The sequence below is a fragment of the Entelurus aequoreus genome, linkage group LG19 (assembly GCF_033978785.1).
Source record: "Entelurus aequoreus isolate RoL-2023_Sb linkage group LG19, RoL_Eaeq_v1.1, whole genome shotgun sequence".
In the NCBI taxonomy this organism is placed as follows: Eukaryota; Metazoa; Chordata; class Actinopteri; order Syngnathiformes; family Syngnathidae; genus Entelurus; species Entelurus aequoreus.
In genome coordinates this window covers 24,049,975-24,068,569 of record NC_084749.1, presented here as the reverse complement: position 1 = coordinate 24,068,569, position 18,595 = coordinate 24,049,975, and the positions used below count along the sequence as shown (strand labels likewise).

The 18,595-nt window shown below is 39.6% G+C and overlaps 1 protein-coding gene across 1 annotated transcript in view; it reads left to right on the top strand.

The window, feature by feature from the left end:
* Window positions 1-18,595, top strand: part of exoc2 (exocyst complex component 2) — a 118,977-nt gene that overhangs the window by 76,758 nt on the left and 23,624 nt on the right. The window contains exons 17-23 of the mRNA XM_062028146.1: window positions 1,671-1,726; window positions 1,957-2,037; window positions 2,298-2,357; window positions 3,889-3,950; window positions 4,047-4,113; window positions 16,407-16,523; window positions 17,257-17,398. Coding sequence (XP_061884130.1) covers window positions 1,671-1,726; window positions 1,957-2,037; window positions 2,298-2,357; window positions 3,889-3,950; window positions 4,047-4,113; window positions 16,407-16,523; window positions 17,257-17,398 — 585 coding nt within the window. The remainder of the gene's footprint in view (window positions 1-1,670; window positions 1,727-1,956; window positions 2,038-2,297; window positions 2,358-3,888; window positions 3,951-4,046; window positions 4,114-16,406; window positions 16,524-17,256; window positions 17,399-18,595) is intronic.

Below are 18,595 nucleotides of genomic sequence, written 5' to 3'. Positions count from 1 at the left end.
CTGTCAGATGCTGTTCAATGTGTATGTCCTTGACTTACCAGAGACAACCTCTAGGAGGTATGGGTATGCAGATGACCTTGCCATCACCATGCAGCAGCTAAAGTAGGAGCCAATGGAAGCGTGCCTGTGTCTGCACCATTCTACTTCAATAACAGGGATGTTGATGTGTATTTCTGGTCTTGTCACCTTTTCCCGGGCAGAAAGTGCGGCTGGATCAAAAGGGACGTCAAAAACGGATGTCAAAAGGACCCTTTTAAGCGGCAGGGATAGGATAATGGGCCCATGAAATCAAAATTGGCTCAGTGTGAGAACGCCCTTAAAGAAGTAAAGGAGAAAGAGTTATTTGACTTAATGTAGCCAGCCTAGCGCTGGGCTATTGCAGTGTTGAACTGTAGTTGCTGTTATGACGTGATAGGCAGCTAATGCTGTAGTACCTGTTGTGCCGTTTAAAAAATCATTAGAAAGAGTTGTTTTGATGCAGCGTCACCTATTTATTTGGCACCAACAAAATATGAAAGTGCATAAGTTTTATTTAATAACTTCAGGATTCCTACTGTACACAGAAACAACGTTGCCACACAATTCGTGCCAAATGTGGTCGACACTTGTACATTATGCCCTTAGGGGTCAGCACCTGTTGCCCTCTGGCTTATATACAGTCGTGGTCAAAAGTTTACATACACTTGTAAAGAACATAATGTCATTGCTGTCTTGAGTTTCCAATCATTTTTACAACTCTTATTTTTTGTGATAGAGTGATTGTCAGAAAACCAACAAATGTAGTTGTCAAGAGGAGTGGTCAAAAATTCAACCAGAAGCTTGTGGATGGCTACCAAAAGCACCTTAATGCAGTGAAACTTTCCAAAGGGACATGTAACCAAATATTAACATTACTGTATGTATACTTTTGACCCAGCAGATTTGGTCACATTTTCATCCATCCATCCATTTTCTACCGCTTGTCCCTTTTGGGGTTGCGGGGGGTGCTGGAGCCTATCTCAGCTACATTCGGGCGGAAGACCCATAATAAATTCATAAAAACCAAACTTCATGAATCTTTTTTGCGACCAAACAGTATGTGCTAATCACTATCACAAAAAAAATAAGAGTTGTAGAAATTATTGGAAACTCAAGACAGCAATGACTTTATATGTTCTTTACAAGTGTATGTAAACTTTTGACCACGACTGTACATGAGCCTGTGGTGCCCTTTAATGTACAAACAGGATATAAACACATGTTTGGCTCCTATAAGAAAACCTTATTGTGCTTACTTTCACTTGTGGTTATTTTGAGTAGAGTGCCTGACTTTCACTTAACTTGCACATCTTTGTTCTTAGTGATCTTGGTTGTGAGATGTTTTGTACCACATTGTGGTTTTCTTTATGCAATTCTAACTATGTGATTATAGTATTCGCATTGGGTAGTTGTTACATAAACAATGGTATTAATGTAAATATAATGATATAAATGCGTGATATATTCAACAATTAATCCCAAGATCCTGTGCTAATATACACTTTCATGAAATGCAGCTGGCTTTCAAACATGGTTCTGCTGTTCTTTGACAATGAGGAAATTTGTCTATAGCATGTCTCAACATGTGTTGTTTTTTGTAATTAAACACTACAAAAGTGTTGAAGGTTGATGCCAATGTGTGTCTTTTTTAGATGTCAGGAGACTTGCTGAGAAGGAGGACTGGATTGTAGAGGGATTTACCAGGCTGGTAAGGAAGTAGCATCATGTATGTCATTGTTAAAGTTTTCACTTACATGATCAAGTTTGTTTCTCTTAAAAATAGCAAGAGCTAAGAGAGTATGCATATTTGTCTGTATTTTGTCAAATAACTCCTTTACAGATTTTCATTATAGAGTTATTTTTGGTTTTGTGTCAATCTAATTTCTGAAGGATATTTTTTGTCATATTTTCTGGTATTCTATTGCTGTTTTTCTTCAGCCATCCCAGTTTGAACAGTGTATGGCCCAAATGCTGCAATCACTGAGAGAGCCTCTGGACATCAAACCAGGAGAGATCAACGTAAGATAGTAATCATAACCACCAAAATATGTATTTGTAAATGTCATAAATAAAGGTGCATCATACAACTTTGACAAAACTATTGTATACCACTATTAAAGCAATGTATTAAGCTGTCTTAAGAAATACAGTCATAATTAAAAATCACAATTACAAACTTATTTTTTATTGTTCCACTAATTACTACTTATTCTTGGACAACAAGTGTACCGTAAATAGAGCAGGTCATATTGTACTCATGAATAGTTTTGTTTCTTCAGATATTGCAGCTGGACCAAGTTCAGGATCAAGCCACAGAACTCTGTGTAAACATCATGAAAGCAAGTACATGTTGTCATTTTTCCAGCAAAAAATCTTATAAATCATTGAACTATGTTTTTTAGATCCATGTGAGGAGTAACAAACCTAACATTTATCAATCAATCAATCAATCAATGTTTACTTATATAGCCCTAAATCACGAGTGTCTCAAAGGGCTGCACAAGCCACAATGACATCCTCGGCTCCAATCCCACATCAGGGCAAGAAAAAAACTCAACCCAATGGGATGACAATGAGAAACCTTGGAGGGGACCGCAGATGTGGGGGCACCCCACCTGGGCGACCGGTGCAATGGACGTCGAGTGGATCTAGCATAATATTGTGAGAGTCCAGTCCATAGTGGATCTAACATAATAGTGTGAGAGTCCAGTCCATAGTGGGGCCAGCAGGAGGTCATCTTCAGTGGAGACAGGTCAGCAGCGCAGAGACGTCCCCAACTGATGCACAGATTAGTGGTCCACCCTGGGTCCCGACTTTGGACAGTTAGCGCTTCATCTGTGGTCACCGAATCTTTGCCCCCCCTCTCCACGACGGAGAGGGGTGCAGAGCAGAAAAGAAACGGCAGATCAACAGGTCTAAAAGGGGGGTCTATTTAAAGGCTAGAGTATACAAATGAGTTTTAAGATGGGACTTAATGTGTGACTCAAATGATCATCCATGTGCACTGCATTCCATCTGAGTGTCAAGAAGAAAACACTCAATGTTTAGTGTCTTAAAAATAGATAATACATTATTATTGATATACTCTACTGTTAATGACTTGTGACCATTCCAGGGTGAACCCTACTTCTTGTCTAAAGGCAGATGAGAGAGGCTACAGCTCATTCCGTAACCCTAATGAGAACAAGTGTGAATGAGTGAAAGATGTAATTTTATATTTATGTATATACAATATATATACTCAGTATATATGTGTATGTATATACATATATTTTTTTTTAAATATATATATATATACACACACACACACACATACACATACATATCTATATATTTATACATATACTGTATATTTATAACAAATTGTACCTGGATACTGTACATCAGTTGCAGCATTTTTCTTCACTAGCTACCAGTTAAGCTATTATATATTTCCTAGAGACGTCTTTGTAATGACATGATATCATATTTAACCCCAGCTAAAATTGTTGACTGCCATAAAATAAAATAAATCACCCCCCGAAAGGGACAAGTGGTACAAAATCTCTTGACCTTTTGTTTATTATGCCGATCACTACACTTTCTGTATACGCTAACACATTCCTACATTAACCAGAATATAGTGAAGATTCTGAAAACCCGCAAATGTTGGGTTTGATCAATAATGTGTAGCTTATAGGAAAGCATTTTGTCTTAGGGTCCAGCCTTTTTGCATATAAAACAGTATGTTTGTTTTATTTTGACTGGCTTTGTCAGAGTTATTACCAACCATATTTGGAATGTGTTGATTAACATGTAAACATGTTTGAAATAAACTGAAATTGAACTGAACTGAACATCATGAGCACCATGTCCATGTGTTCAATTCAGGTTTTCATTAACTGCTTGGGGCAGCAGAGCACAAAAAGAGATGGCGACCTGACTCCATCCCAGTAAGTATTGAGAAATTAATTGTGCTCAAACAATGTATGTACTATTATAGTAGACCTGTGTCATTATGTCTTAAATATGTTTTGTGTTTGCTCTAGCATATCTGTGGAGCTTTCCTCTGCGGATCCGTTCACCAACATGCAAGAGCACTTCAGTCCAACTTCTGTAAGATCAGTGTTTGCTTTTGATTCTTTGAAATTCTGCATGTCAACACACTGTGGTTTCTTGGTTAATGATGCCAGCAATTGTCTGGTAACCAAACTATCGTAAATCATTTAAACAACAAAATGTTATCAAGCTATTTTCTGGTTATAAACACTAAGCAAATACATCCTCCTTTCCTGTAAGTTGTTAAATATGTTTGTTACGAGTGTGCGCATTGAGGAGGAGGAGGGGGGTAAGAGGACAGTGTGTACTGTGCTTCTGGTAAAGGGAAATAGGACGAATGCAAAGGGGTTTCCCCAGCGTAAACCGACTTGGTTAGCAGGGGTAAATCAGCCTTGAGAAGTGTGTACTTAAGTTGTGAGTGTTGGGGGTGAACATTACCCAAAGAGAAAATATTTTGGCTGTTTAGAAAATTGGAAATACAAAATATTTAAAGGGGACCTAGGATAATTTCTATCTAAATTTAAAACACTTATTTGTGGTCATGACACTGTATGTATTGGGTATGCTTTGGTGTAAATTGTACGTAAATTTTGCTCCACATTCTGTTTTATAACACACTTAATGCAGATTTGCAAGATGTTGGTTTGTGGTGGCGTTCCATGATTGCAAATAAAACCACGCCCCAGCCTCTCCAAATGTAAATGTACACTGTTTGAAGTCACCGCTACTTTTTTTTCAAACACAGTTGAAAATAACTTTCATAGACAGTTTTTTTTTTTTATTAATGTCACACATGGGTGTTATTGTGCACATACCAAGAGTAGATTAACATAATACTTTATCCTACAATGTGCCAACTTCACTGGTTTTTGGTTTTGTAAAAAAGTTTGAGCAGCGGGTGGAGGCTTTTAGACATAATATGTCTAATAATTCCCACATAAGTAAATTGATCAATGTGTGACATCACAAATGGCCCGCTGTTAATATTTCAAAACCTTTCGGCAAAGGCATCCAAAATCGCATGCAAGTTCACGCCCAACTGAATGAACCTTGATTTGAAACTTTGACATTGTTTAACACGAGTATCTCACATTGGTCAAAAAAAAAGAAAACCATCATAGGTCTGCTTTAATTAAATTTTAATTTTCAAACAGAAAAGAACAACACTAAAGAGGACCAATTAGGATGTTCCTCTTTTTTGACTTATAAATGTTATTACAATGTTAGATATTTGTTATTGCCAACGCGTCATGCAGTCGGGCTTGAGCTTGCTGAACGCTGTGTTTTACAATATCTTTTTAACTGTAGGCCATTTGTGAGGTCACGTAAGTATGACGGCGGTACTTATGTGGTAATTTCTAGTGTATTCTTTCTGCCTAGCCCCAACTCTCTGCTCTGCTCTCGTGTGTCAAGATTGTAGGCTGATGTGGGGTACGGTGTGGCACAGCTGGGAGAGTGGCTGTGCCAGCAACCTGAGGGTTCCTGGTTCGATCCCCACCTTCTACCAACCTCGTCATGTCCGTTGTGTCCTTGAGCAAGACACTCCACCCGCTATCAGTGTGTGAATGTGGAAAAAGTGTCAAAGCGCTTTGAGTACCTTGAAGAAGAAACCCTTTTACCATTTATGATGTCTGGAGTGTTATTAGGGTTCGCATGTACCCTGTATAAAGGACTCCCACAGGGAGTCCTTTGTACAGGTACAAAGGAACCTTTTTTTGATTGATTGAGACTTTTATTAGTAGGTTGCACAGTGAAGTACATATTCCGTACAATTGACCACTAAATGGTAACACCCGAATAAGTTTTTCAACTTGTTTAAGTCGGGGTCCACTTAAATTGATTGATGATACAGATATATACTATCATATATACTATCATCATAATACAGTCATCACACAAGATAATCACATTGAATTATTTACATTATTTACAATCAGGGGTGTGGAGGGGGGGATGGGGGGGGGGGATATGGACATCAAGTAGTGGACATAGAGAGACAGAGAGAGAGCGAGAGATCAGAAGGCATAAGAAAAAGAAAAAGTATCTGCATTTGATTGTTTACATTTGATTATTAGCAATCCGGGGAGGGTGTTAGTTTAGGGTTGTAGCTGCCTGGAGGTGAACTTTTATTGCGGTTTTGAAGGAGGATAGAGATGCCCTTTCTTTTATACCTGTTGGGAGCGCATTCCACATTGATGTGGCATAGAAAGAGAATGAGTTAAGACCTTTGTTAGTTCGGAATCTGGGTTTAACGTGGTTAGTGGAGCACCCCCTGGTGTTGTGGTTATGGCGGTCATTTACGTTAAGGAAGTAGTTTGACATGTACTTCGGTATCAGGGAGGTGTAGCGGATTTTATAGACTAGGCTCAGTGCAAGTTGTTTAACTCTGTCCTCCACCTTGAGCCAGCCCACTTTAGAGAAGTGGGTAGGAGTGAGGTGGGATCTGGGGTGGAGGTCTAGAAGTAACCTGACTAGCTTGTTCTGAGATGTTTGGAGTTTAGATTTGAGGGTTTTGGAGGTGCTAGGGTACCAGGAGGTGCATGCATAATCGAAAAAGGGTTGAACGAGAGTTCCCGCCAGAATCCTCAAGGTGCTTTTGTTGACCAGAGAGGAAATTCTGTAGAGAAATCTCGTTCGTTGGTTAACCTTTTTGATTACCTTGGTTGCCATTTTGTCACAGGAAAGGTTAGCCTCTAGAATGGAACCTAGGTAGGTGACCTCATCTTTCCTGGTGATGACACTGTCACCTACTTTTATGGTGAAGTCATTGACTCTCTTAAGTTTGATGTGGGACCCAAACAGGATGGATTCTGTTTTACCCAAGTGGATGGATAGCTTGTTGTCAGCGAGCCAGGTGCAAGTTCTACAGAGCTCAGCACTGAGGATTTTCTCCACCTGTGACTTGTCCTTGTCTGATACCAGCAAGGCAGAGTCATCCGCAAACAAAAACAATTCACAGTCGCATGCCGATGACATGTCGTTTATGTATATTAGGAACAGTAAAGGTCCCAATATACTGCCTTGGGGGACTCCACAGCTCACCGAGAGGGGGGGGGACACGGTGCCGTTCACCTCTACCACCTGCTCCCTCCCCTCCAAGTAAGACTGCATCCAGCTCCAAGAGGTTTTGTTAAATCCGATTGCTCTGAGCTTATCCAACAGTATAGCGTGGTTAACGGTGTCAAAGGCCTTCTGAAGGTCCAGCATGACCATGCCGCAGTATTTGCCCGCGTCCACCTCATGTTTGATGTGGTCGGTCAGATAGAGAAGGCATGTGTCAGTGGAGTGGTTAGTTCTGAAGCCGGATTGGAATTTGTACATGAGTTTATTAGTGGCAAGGTAACTATCGACCTGTTCATAAACTATTTTCTCCATTACTTTCGAAATGGAGCTGAGAATAGAAACACGTCGGTAGTTGCCAGGTTCCAATTTGCTTCCTTTTTTAAAGAGGGGAGTTACTCTTGCTATCTTAAAATCTTTTGGTACTTGGCCTTGTGTAATTGATAGGTTTATTATGTGCGTGATGATCGGGGCAATGATGGAGGCAGAGTCCCTGAGGAATCTGGAGGGAATATTATCAAGGCCGGTGGCCTTGTTAGGGTGGAGCGTGCTCAATTTTTTAAACACCTCATCAGCTGTGACCATTTCTAATTTGAAATCATCGTTGGATACTCCTAGCTTTCTGTAGAAGGCTTTAATGTGTTCTACACCAAAGCGACCAGAGTGGTGGGACAGCTTGTTGACAAGAGTTGCGGCTATGCTGGTGAAAAAGATGTTAAGTCTGCTAGCTACCTCCATTTTGTCTAATGAGGGAGTCACCCTCCTTGATGCTGATGTTGGTGAGTCTTGTTTTAAGTTTCTGGCTGCAACCAGGAAGCTGGTTGTTGAGAATTTTCCAGAGCTCACGTGGCTTATTCGTGTTTTCCTCTATTTTGTCGTTAATGTAATTTTTTTTTAAGGATTTAGTCAGGTTGGTTGACTTATTTCTTAATTTATTGCATTGGTTTTTGAGAGTTGAAAGGAGTAATTTGAGGTTGATATTATTGGGTTGTTTATCTACTTCTGTTTTACATTTTTGGTATTCAGAGTATTTCCTGTCTCTGTCTTTTATGGCAGCTAATAGGTCCGGATTCATCCATGGTTCCGAGCGGGCTTTGATCCTGACTGTTTTCACGGGAGCCATGTCATTTAGTATCTTTAGGAACGCCGTTTTGAAGCGATCCCAAGCGACATCGACCAGGTTGCTCGCGAGCACAGGGGACCAGTCCCACTCATCTAATTTTAAATTGAAATTGTCATTGGAGTATTTTTTGAGGGATCTGGATTGGGCTGTTATGTGGCCATTGGCTTTAGGTTTAGCTATTTTACGGGTGCAGAAGGTTAGATAGTGGTCGCTAAGACCACAGATCATGACCCCACTATTTTTTATTTTAGGCCGGTCTGAAGTGAGAATGAGATCTATGGTTGATTGGGTGGAATCACACACCCTTGTGGGTAGCGCTATTAGCTGGGAAAGACCGTGCAGATTACAAAACTTGCTGAAGGATCTGAAGACAGGCGCATCTTTGCGTTGAATATCTGTGTTCAGATCCCCAGTTATAATTTTCTCCATGTTGTCTGTCCCCGCCAAGCATTCTTCCAAAGCCTCATAGAAATCACTCTGATTAGGGGGTCTATAAACAGTCCCTATTAGTACCGGCTTAGCGTTTTTAAATTTGATTTCCGCCCACACAGATTCCAGGTCATTGTGATTAAGATCAGTGTGAGTTATGTATTTAATATGCTGGTGAATATACATACAAACGCCCCCACCGTGTTTATTCCTATCCTTTCTGATAACCGAAAAGTTTTGTATTTCTATCTCTGAGTCAGAAATACTTTGATCAAATTTGGTTTCAGAGAAACACAAGATTTTTACCTTCGTGTTGAGGAACATTTCTCTGATTTGATCGAGTTTGGCTCCAGAGAGGCTGTTCACATTAAGGTGGATGATGTGTAGTCCACTGGAACCAAAAAGAGCATCAGAGTCCGCTGTGTTGTGGTACTGACCAGAAAAATTGTTGGTTATTATTGCTGTTGCAGTTGAAGAGCAAGGAGAGAGAGGAGAGAGAGAGAGGGGCATATTGATCGTCCTCCAGGTGAACGGGGAGGGAGAGAAAGGGGGAGGGGAGGGAGAGGGAGGAGGAGGCCAGGTAGGGTTACTGGGGGATGGGTTGGGTTTCCTTTTGGCGGGCTTTTTTGAAGACAAAGAGAACGAGAATAACGAAAATGTTTGTGTAAAGGCGCCTCTAAATCCCGTGTATCCCGCGTCCTCGACCGTCCGGGACCCGGGAGAGGACGCGTGGACCCCCGCCATCTCGTGCAGTTCCCCGCAATCACCGATGTCTGGGTCGCCGTCCACCGCAGCCGCCGCGTCGTTCACCGCCGCTGAGTCGCTGCCTTCTCTGATGACCGGGTCGTCCTCCACCGCCGCCGCCGAGCCTCCGACCGTGTCGATGAACGGGGCGAAGTCCTCCGCCGAGCCGCCGACCGCTGGAGCACAGGTGAGCTTGAGCTGAGATGAGCCGGTAGCCGAGTTAGCTTCGATGGCGACGCTAGCAGTAGCATTGCTAGTCTTCGCCAGTCGGGACAACATTAACCGTGTTGTTGCAGGTCCAGGGTTGAGTTCAGTGTCTCCTGATAGTAGAAGTGATAGTAGTATTATTGACTTTCTGTCTATCCTTCCAGTCAGGGGCATGTTCACTTTGCCTCGATGTGCAGACAAGCACGATGCTAACACGTTAGCTCCAAAGCCAAGGTGCTTCGCCGATGTATTGTCGTGGAGATAAAAGTCACTGTGTATGTCCATTTCGCGTTCTCGACTCTCATTTTCAAGAGGGTAGAGTATCCGAGGAGGTTTAAAATATAAATCCGTGATCCACAGTAGAAAAAGGAGGAAGTGTGGGATAATCCGAGCAGTTGTTTGGATTCCCGATCGGGAGCGAAAGAGGGTGCGACCGCTCATCTCGGCGTCTCAAACCTATTGAAATTGTAAGGTTGATTATTATTCCGCAGCTTTGCGCACTACTTTGCCCCCCTTAACATGCTTCAAAACTCACCAAATTTTATACACACATAGAAAAACTGGGACAGCACACTTTAGTAAAAAAACGAAACCCCAAAAATCAAAATTGCGCTCTAGCGCCCCCTAGGAAAAAACAAAAACAAACTGCCTGTAACTCCCACTAGGAAGGTCGTAGAGACATGAAACAAAAACCTGTATGTAGGTCTCACTTAGACCTACAATTCATAATTTCACATCCTCGGGCAAAAACCAACAGGAAGTTGGCAATTTCCCCTTCAACACAAAAAATGACTAAAAACACTAATTTTTGCCTCTTTGAGCTGTAATTTGACCACCTTAAAATACTTCAAAACTCACCAAAATTTTTACACACATTGGGACTGGTGGAAATTGCGATCTAAAAAAAAACCCCGAACCCCAAAACTCAAAATTGCGCTCTAGCGTAATTTTTGAATAAAACAGAGACAAAACTGCTTCTCAGAGGAAAACACAGACAAAACTGCTTGTAACTTCCGGTAGGGACGTCTTAGAGACATGAAACAAAAACCTCTACGTAGGTCTCACTTAGACCTACATGACTGGATGTTTATTTTACACTTTTTAAAAGCAATACTTAATGTTTACAGTGCTCCAGAATATATAGATTGGCCCTTTTTTGTATTGGATGTTTATCTTTATTTTTGCACATTTTAGCAAATAAGCAATACTTTCACTTTTGTTGAAATGTTTACACTGTTACAGAATATTTCGTTTTGCACTTTTTTGTATTGGATGTTTATCTTTATTTTTGCACATTTTAAAGCAAAATAAGCAATACTTTTACTTTTGAAATGCTTATACTATTGCAGAATATTAAGATTTGCACTGGATGTTGACTTTTATATTTGCACATTAAAAAGCAAATAAGCTACTTTTAATTTTGTTAAATGTTAAAAGTTTTAAATGTTTACATTGTTACAGAATATTTAGTCATGTTGTTGTCAATGTTGACTGAGTGGCCATACTTCTTTTTTTTTGTAAATAAAAGCCATGCCTTTTGAAAAAACGGGCCTACATTTATTTTTTCATCTTCATTTTGAATAAAATAATAATCGGTAAAAGGAAAAATAATCTATAGATTAATCGAAAAAATAATCTATAGATTAACCGATTAATCGAAAAAAATAATATATAGATTAATCGATAGAAAAATAATCGTTAGCTGCAGCCTTAGTATATATATGTATTTGTGTATATACGAATACATATATATATGTATATATATATATATATATATATATATATATATATATATATATATATATATATATATATATATATACACAAATACATATATATACATATACACAAATACATATATATACATATACACAAATACATACAGTCAAGAAAATAAGTATTTGAACACCCTGCTATTTTGCAAGTTCTCCCACTTAGAAATCATGGCGGGGTCTGAAATTTTCATGGTAGGTGCATGTCCACTTTATGAGAGATAACCTAAAAAGAACAATCCAGAAATCACAATCTATGATTTTTTAACAATTTATTTGTGTGATAAAGCTGAAAATAAGTATTTGAACACCAACATTAATATTTGGTAGAGTAGCCTTTGTTTGCAATTACAGAGGTCAAACGTTTCCTGTAGTACTTCACCAGGTTTGCACAGACTGCAGGAGGGATTTTTGCCCACTCCTCCACACAGATCTTCTCTAGATCAGTCAGGTTTCTGGGCTGTCGCTGAGTAACACAGACTTTCAGCTCCCTCCAAAGATTTTCAATTGGATCTAGGTCTGGAGACTGGATAGGCCACTCCAGAACCTTGATATGGCTCTTACGAAGCCACTTATTGGTTTTCCTGGCTGTGTGTCATTGTCATGTTGGAAGATCCAGCCACGACTCATCTTCAATGATCTGACTGAGGGAAGGAGGTTTTTGGCCAAAATCTCACAATACATGGCTGCAGTCATCCTCTCCTTAATACAGTACAGTCGTCCGGTCCCATGAGCAGAAAAACACCCCCAAAGCATGATGCTACCACCCCCATGCTTCACAGTAGGGATGGTGTTCTTGGGATGGTACGCATCATTCTTCTTCCTCCAAACACGCATAGTGGAATTATGACCAAAAAGGTCAATTTTGATCTCATCTGTCCACAAAACTTTCTCCCATGACTCCTCTGGATCATCCAAATGGTCATTGGCAAACTTAAGACGGGCCTTAACATGTGCTGGTTTAAGCAGGGGAACCTTCCGTGCCATGCATGATTTCAAACCATGACGTCTTAGTGTATTACCAGCAGTGACCATGGAAACAGTGGTCCCAGCTCTTTTCAGGTCATTGACCAAGTCCTGCCGTGTAGTCCTGGGCTGATTCCTCACCTTTCTTAGCATCATTGAGACCCCACGAGGTGATATCTTGTATGGGGCTCCACTCCGATTGAGATTGACCGTCATGTTTAGCTTCTTCCATTTTCTAATGATTGCTCCAACAGTGGACCTTTTCTCACCAAGCTGCTTGGCAATTTCTCCGTAGCCCTTTCCATCCTTGTGGAGTTGTACAATTTTGTCTCTGGTGTCTTTGGACAGCTCTTTGCTCTTAGCCATGCTGAATGTTAGGGTCTTACTGATTGTATGGGGTGGACAGGTGTCTGTATGCAGCTAACGACCTCACACAGGTGCATCTGATTCAGGATAATACAGTGAAGTGGAGGAGGACTTTTAAATGCGGACTAACAGGTCTTTGAGGGTCAGAATTCTAGCTGATAGACAGGTGTTCAAATAGTTATTTTCAGCTGTATCACACAAATAAATTGTTAAAAAATCATAGATTGTGATTTCTGGATTTTTTTTCTAGGTTATCTCATAAAGTGGACATGCACCTACCGTGAACATTTCAGACCCCTCCATGATTTCTAAGTGGGAGAACTTGCAAAATAGCAGGGTGTTCAAATACTTATTTTCTTGACTGTATATATATACATACACTATATTGCCAAAAGTATTTGGCCACCCATCCGAATGATGAGAATCAGGTGCCCTAATCACTTGGCCCGGTGTATAAAATTAAGCACTTAGGCATGGAGACTGTTTCTACAAACATTTGTGAAAGAATGGGTCGCTCTCAGTGATTTCCAGCGTGCAACTGTCATAGGATGCCACCTGTGCAACAAATGCAGTCTTGCTCCTAAATATTGCAAAGTCAACTTTATTACAAGAAAAGGGAAGAGTTTGGGAACAACAGCAAGTCCGCTACCAAGTGGTAGGCCACGCAAACTGACAGAGAGGGGTCAGCTGATGCTGAAGCGCATAGTGCAAAGACTTTCTGCACAGTCAGTTGCTACAGAGCTCCAAACTTCATGTGACCTTCCAATTAGCCCACGTACAGTACGCAGAGAGCTTCATGGAATGGGTTTCCATGGCCGAGCAGCTGCATCTAAGCCATACATCACCAAGTCCAATGCTAAGCGTTGGATGCAGTGGTGTAAAGCACGTTGCCACTGGACTTTAGAGCAGTGGAGACGCCTTCTCTGGACTGATGAATCAAGCTTTTCCTCTGGCAATCTGATGGACGAGTCTGGGTTTGGAGGTTGCCAGGAGAACACTACATTTCGGACTGCATTGTACTGAGTGTGAAATTTAGTGGAGGAGAAATTATGGTGTGGGGTTGGTTTTTCAGGAGTTGGGCTTGGCCCCTTAGTTCCAGTAAAAGGAACTTTGAATGCTCCAGGGTACCATAACATTTTGGACAATTCCATGGGATGGCACTTCAAGTTCATATGTGAGTAAAGGCAAGTGGCCAAATACTTTTGGCATTATAGTGTGCGTATATATATACACATTAGGGCTGTGAATCTTTGGGTGTCCCACGATTCGATTCAATATCGATTCTTGGGTCACGATTCGATTCAAAATCTTTTTTTTTTTTTTCAATTCAACACGATTCTCGATTCAAAAACGATTTTTTCCCGATTCAAAACAATTCTCTATTCATTCAATACATAGGATTTCAGCAGGATCTACGCCGGTCTGCTGACATGCAAGCAGAGTAGTAGATTTTTGTAAAAAACTTTTATAATTGTAAAGGACAATGTTTTATCAATTGATTGCAATAATGTAAATTTGTTTTAACTATTAAATGAACCAAAAATATGACTTATTTTATCTTTGTGAAAATATTGGACACAGTGTGTTGTCAAGCTTATGAGATGCGATGCAAGTGTAAGCCACTGTAACACTATTGTTTTTTTGTTTTTTTTTATAAATGTCTAGTGATAATGTCAATGAGGGATTTTTAATCACTGCTATGTTGAAATTGTAACTAATATTGATACTGTTGTTGATAATATTCATTTTTGTTTCACTACTTTTGGTTTGTTCTGTGTCGTGTTTGTGTCTCCTCTCAATTTATTGCAGTTATGAGTGTTGCTGGGTCGGGTTTGGTTTTGGAATTGGATTGCATTATTATGGTATTGCTGTGTATTGTTTTGTTGGATTGATTAATAAAAATTTTTAAAAAATTACTAAATTTTTAAAAAAAATACAAAAAAAAATCCATTTTTTAAAAATGAGAATCGATTCTGAATCGCACAACGTGAGCATCGCGATTCGAATTCGAATCGATTTTTTCCCACACCCCTAATACACATACATATATATATATATTTAAATATATATATACATATATATATATATATATATATATATATATATATACACATTCATACATACATATACGTATATATATACACATACATTTATATAAATATATACAAATACATACACAGTATGTATACACATACACATACATATACGTATACATATACATATATACATACACATACACACTTTTGATCACGACTGTATATATGTATATATACATACACATATGTATATATACAGTCGCGATTAAAAGTTTACATACACTTGTAAAGAACATAATGTCATGGCTGTCTTGAGTTTTCAATAATTTCTACAACTCTTATTTTTTTGTACTAGAATGATTGGAGCACATGCTTGTTGGTCACAAAAAACATTCATGAAGTTTGGTTCTTTTATGAACTTATTATGGGTCTCCTGAAAATGTGACCTAATCTGCTGGGTCAAAAGTATATATACAGCAATGTTAATATTTGGTTACATGTCCCTTGGCAGGTTTCACTGCAATAAGGTGCTTTTGGTAGCCATCCATAAGCTTCTGGCAAGCTTCTGGTTAAATTTTTGACCACTCCTCTTGACAAAATTGGTGCAGTTCAGCTAAATTTGTTGGTTTTCTGACATGTACTTGTTTCTTCAGCATTGTCCACACGTTTGAAGCAGGACTTTGGGAAGGTCATTCTAAAACCTTAATTCTAGCCTGATTTAGCCATTCCTTTGCAACTTTTGATGTGTGTTTGGGGTCATTGTCCTGTTGGAACACCCATCTGCGCCCAAGACCCAACCTCCGGGCTGATGATTTTAGGTTGTCCTGAAGAATTTGGAGGTAATCCTACTTTTTCATTGTCCCATTTTAAGCACCAGTTCCATTGGCAGCAAAACAGGCCCAGAGCATAATACTACCATCACCATGCTTGACGGTAGGCCTGGTGTTCCTGGGATTAAAGGCCTCACCTTTTCTCCTCCAAACATATTGCTGGGTATTGTGGCCAAACAGCTCAATTTTTGTTTCATCTGACACCACATGGACAAAGATAAGACCTTCGGGAGGAAAGTTATGTGGTCAGATGAAACAATGCTGGGCGGTATGTAGGCAGCCACCAGTATGAATGAAATGATCTCACGCGGTGAGTAAAAGGGCTTACAGTGAATGAAAATATATTCCAGAGCAGGAGAGGAGTGTTGGGATAACACAGTCACGTCTGTACACCAGTTGTTGTTGATGAAGAAGCAGACTCCACCGCCTTTTGCTTTGCAGGGTGTATTGTTTCATTGTATCATTAATTTATTTGGTAGCTGTCTGTGTGCCTAATATTATCCTTCCATTTAGAGATTTTGTGATGTATCATCCACAATTCCCCTCCCAAATTGGTAGACAATTAAAGTTTTAAATCCAGTCGCAATATGTTCATCAGATTTTGAATTGAACATTGTAGACATAAAGTTTGTGAAAATAAGAAATATTTGGACGGTGGAGATCATTAAATATTGACATCTAGAAGAATAAGTGGGTGTTACATGTGTCTGAACATTGTGGTAATTTAGGACATTAATGGTACTAACACAATTTTGAAATACAATTAGTGTTGTCACATAATACTAATTTATGTACAATATATTTTTGTCTTCTTCAGGAGCAACGCTTGCTGATCCTACTCAGTAACTGCCATTACCTGGAGAGACACACTTTCCTTAATCTGTTTGATCACTTTGAGAAGCATGGATTCACAGGCACAGAGAAGATCTCACAGGTTAGTGGAATGCCCAGGCTGGTTCACTTTTAACTTACTCTAAACAAACGTTCAGATAACTGTGATCTTCATCTTTTCAAAAATGAATGTGTCATCTATTTGTTGTGGTTCATGCTGTCTATGGGAAGTGCTTTGTATTGTCAGTAATGAGATTAATCAGACATGCTGAAGTTCTCCTAAGACACTTTCCCTTCTAACTTGTATGCCTTATCATCACACAAACAGTAAGGACTTCAACGCAACACAATAACTGTCTGAATCACAAAGCAAGGACGTATTCATTATCATTTTCGACACTTCTTGGAAAGTCAAGTTGAGATTTTAAATTTTTTTTGTTCAGCCGGAATCTGACAAAGTTGTTGTCAAAATGTTGTTTGGAGGATAAGGGCAGGTATACCTAGAAAAAAAAGTTGTACCCTTTGAATCCTAAGTGGGAAGTTAGTATAGCAGCAACAGTAATAGGAACTTCATGCGTAGTGTGTATGTGATGGAATAGGAGAGGCCCAGTTTTTTTTTAAATTTTTTCCCTGAGTCAATGTGAGACTTTCCCACACTTTTAAAACGCCTGCTTTAAATTAATTGTAGTTATTGTTTTAGCACTGGTATTGTTTAGTGTCTCTCAGTAGATGATCAAATTTGAGCTGTGTAAATGGTGTTTTTGTTGGTATGTAGGTTTTATATCCCAGCATTGCTGTACCTAACTGAGTCCTGGTTCTCCTGATCCACTTTCCAGGTGAGCATGATGGCGGTTCGGGAACTGGATGAAAAACTCTTTGATGCCTACATTGAGAGGCGAGCTGACCCTATCGCAGGTGCCCTAGAGCCGGGGATCTACGCTGGATACTTTGACTGGAGAGACTGTCCAACTCCCACAGGTACTTACTTCTACAGTGACACCCACATACACACATTTAAAAAGAATTGCTGTGGAAAGATGTGCTTGTTATGCAATGGGGAGGAATTCCCCCCAAAAATTCAGATAAATGACTCTGTATCATAAAGACCTTTGCAGACCTGTGGGAGGATAACTTCATATCTCTGGTCTGCTTGGTTGTCACGATTTGTTATGTGCGATGCGTCACGTGTCGAGCACAGCTCTTTAAGAGTTACTGTAAAAACCACTGAGATCAATGTTTTGGTCGCGTAAAAGCCACAGTGTGTGTGTGTGTGTGTATGTGTGTGTGTGTGTGTGTGTGTGTGTGTGCGTGCATGTGCATGTGTGGTTTTATGACGATGATGATATTAATATGTCGGTGCTGATGAAGTTGGATCTTCTTCTGCTTTGGTCCAACAAGTGTGCACAAGCTGGATGTGAAAGAGGAACATTTTGGTCGCCAAATTACAGTTCTGGGATATGATACTTTCACTTGCTGCACACAACAGTGACATTCATCATGTTTGTATGTCAGTGCTACATTTTTGGAAGTCATTGTTCATACTTTTGATCAACTGTTGTCTCTTTTTTTATCCTTTAATTATTATCTAGATGTTTGCTACATTTTTCTGTCATGCTGTCTATCTCCTGTCATCTGACATCAAAATAATATGCTTTATTTAAGTGTTAAGTGTTTAAAAAAAAAACACAACAAAACGTTACATAGTTTTGCTTTAGAACATGGATAAAATGGGCAGAACCTTACCGATCTTGACATTTAGTTGTGGGTGATTATTGTTCTGAACAACAATAATTCCTATATACAGGAATAGCATAAATACAATTGTTGAAAATTGCTAGTTGATTTCTAAAATAATATGTATAATTATTTATTATTATTAGATCCCCTGCTGATTTTTTAAGTTTACACCCTTTCAAAGATATTAACAGTGTAATTGGGTCAGCATGGCTCCGTGGGTACAGTGGCCGTCTTGGAACTAGAGGGCTACTGGTTCGATCCTGGCCATTTGAGCTCATGTCAAGGTGTCCCTGAGCAAGACACTGACCGCTCTTGATGGGTCGTGGTTAGGGCCTTGCATGGCAGATTCCGCAATCGTGTTGATCTTGATGTGCAATGACAATCAAAGCCTATTTATTTTATTATTTTGAAAAGTGATGCAGACCACCTTATTTAAAT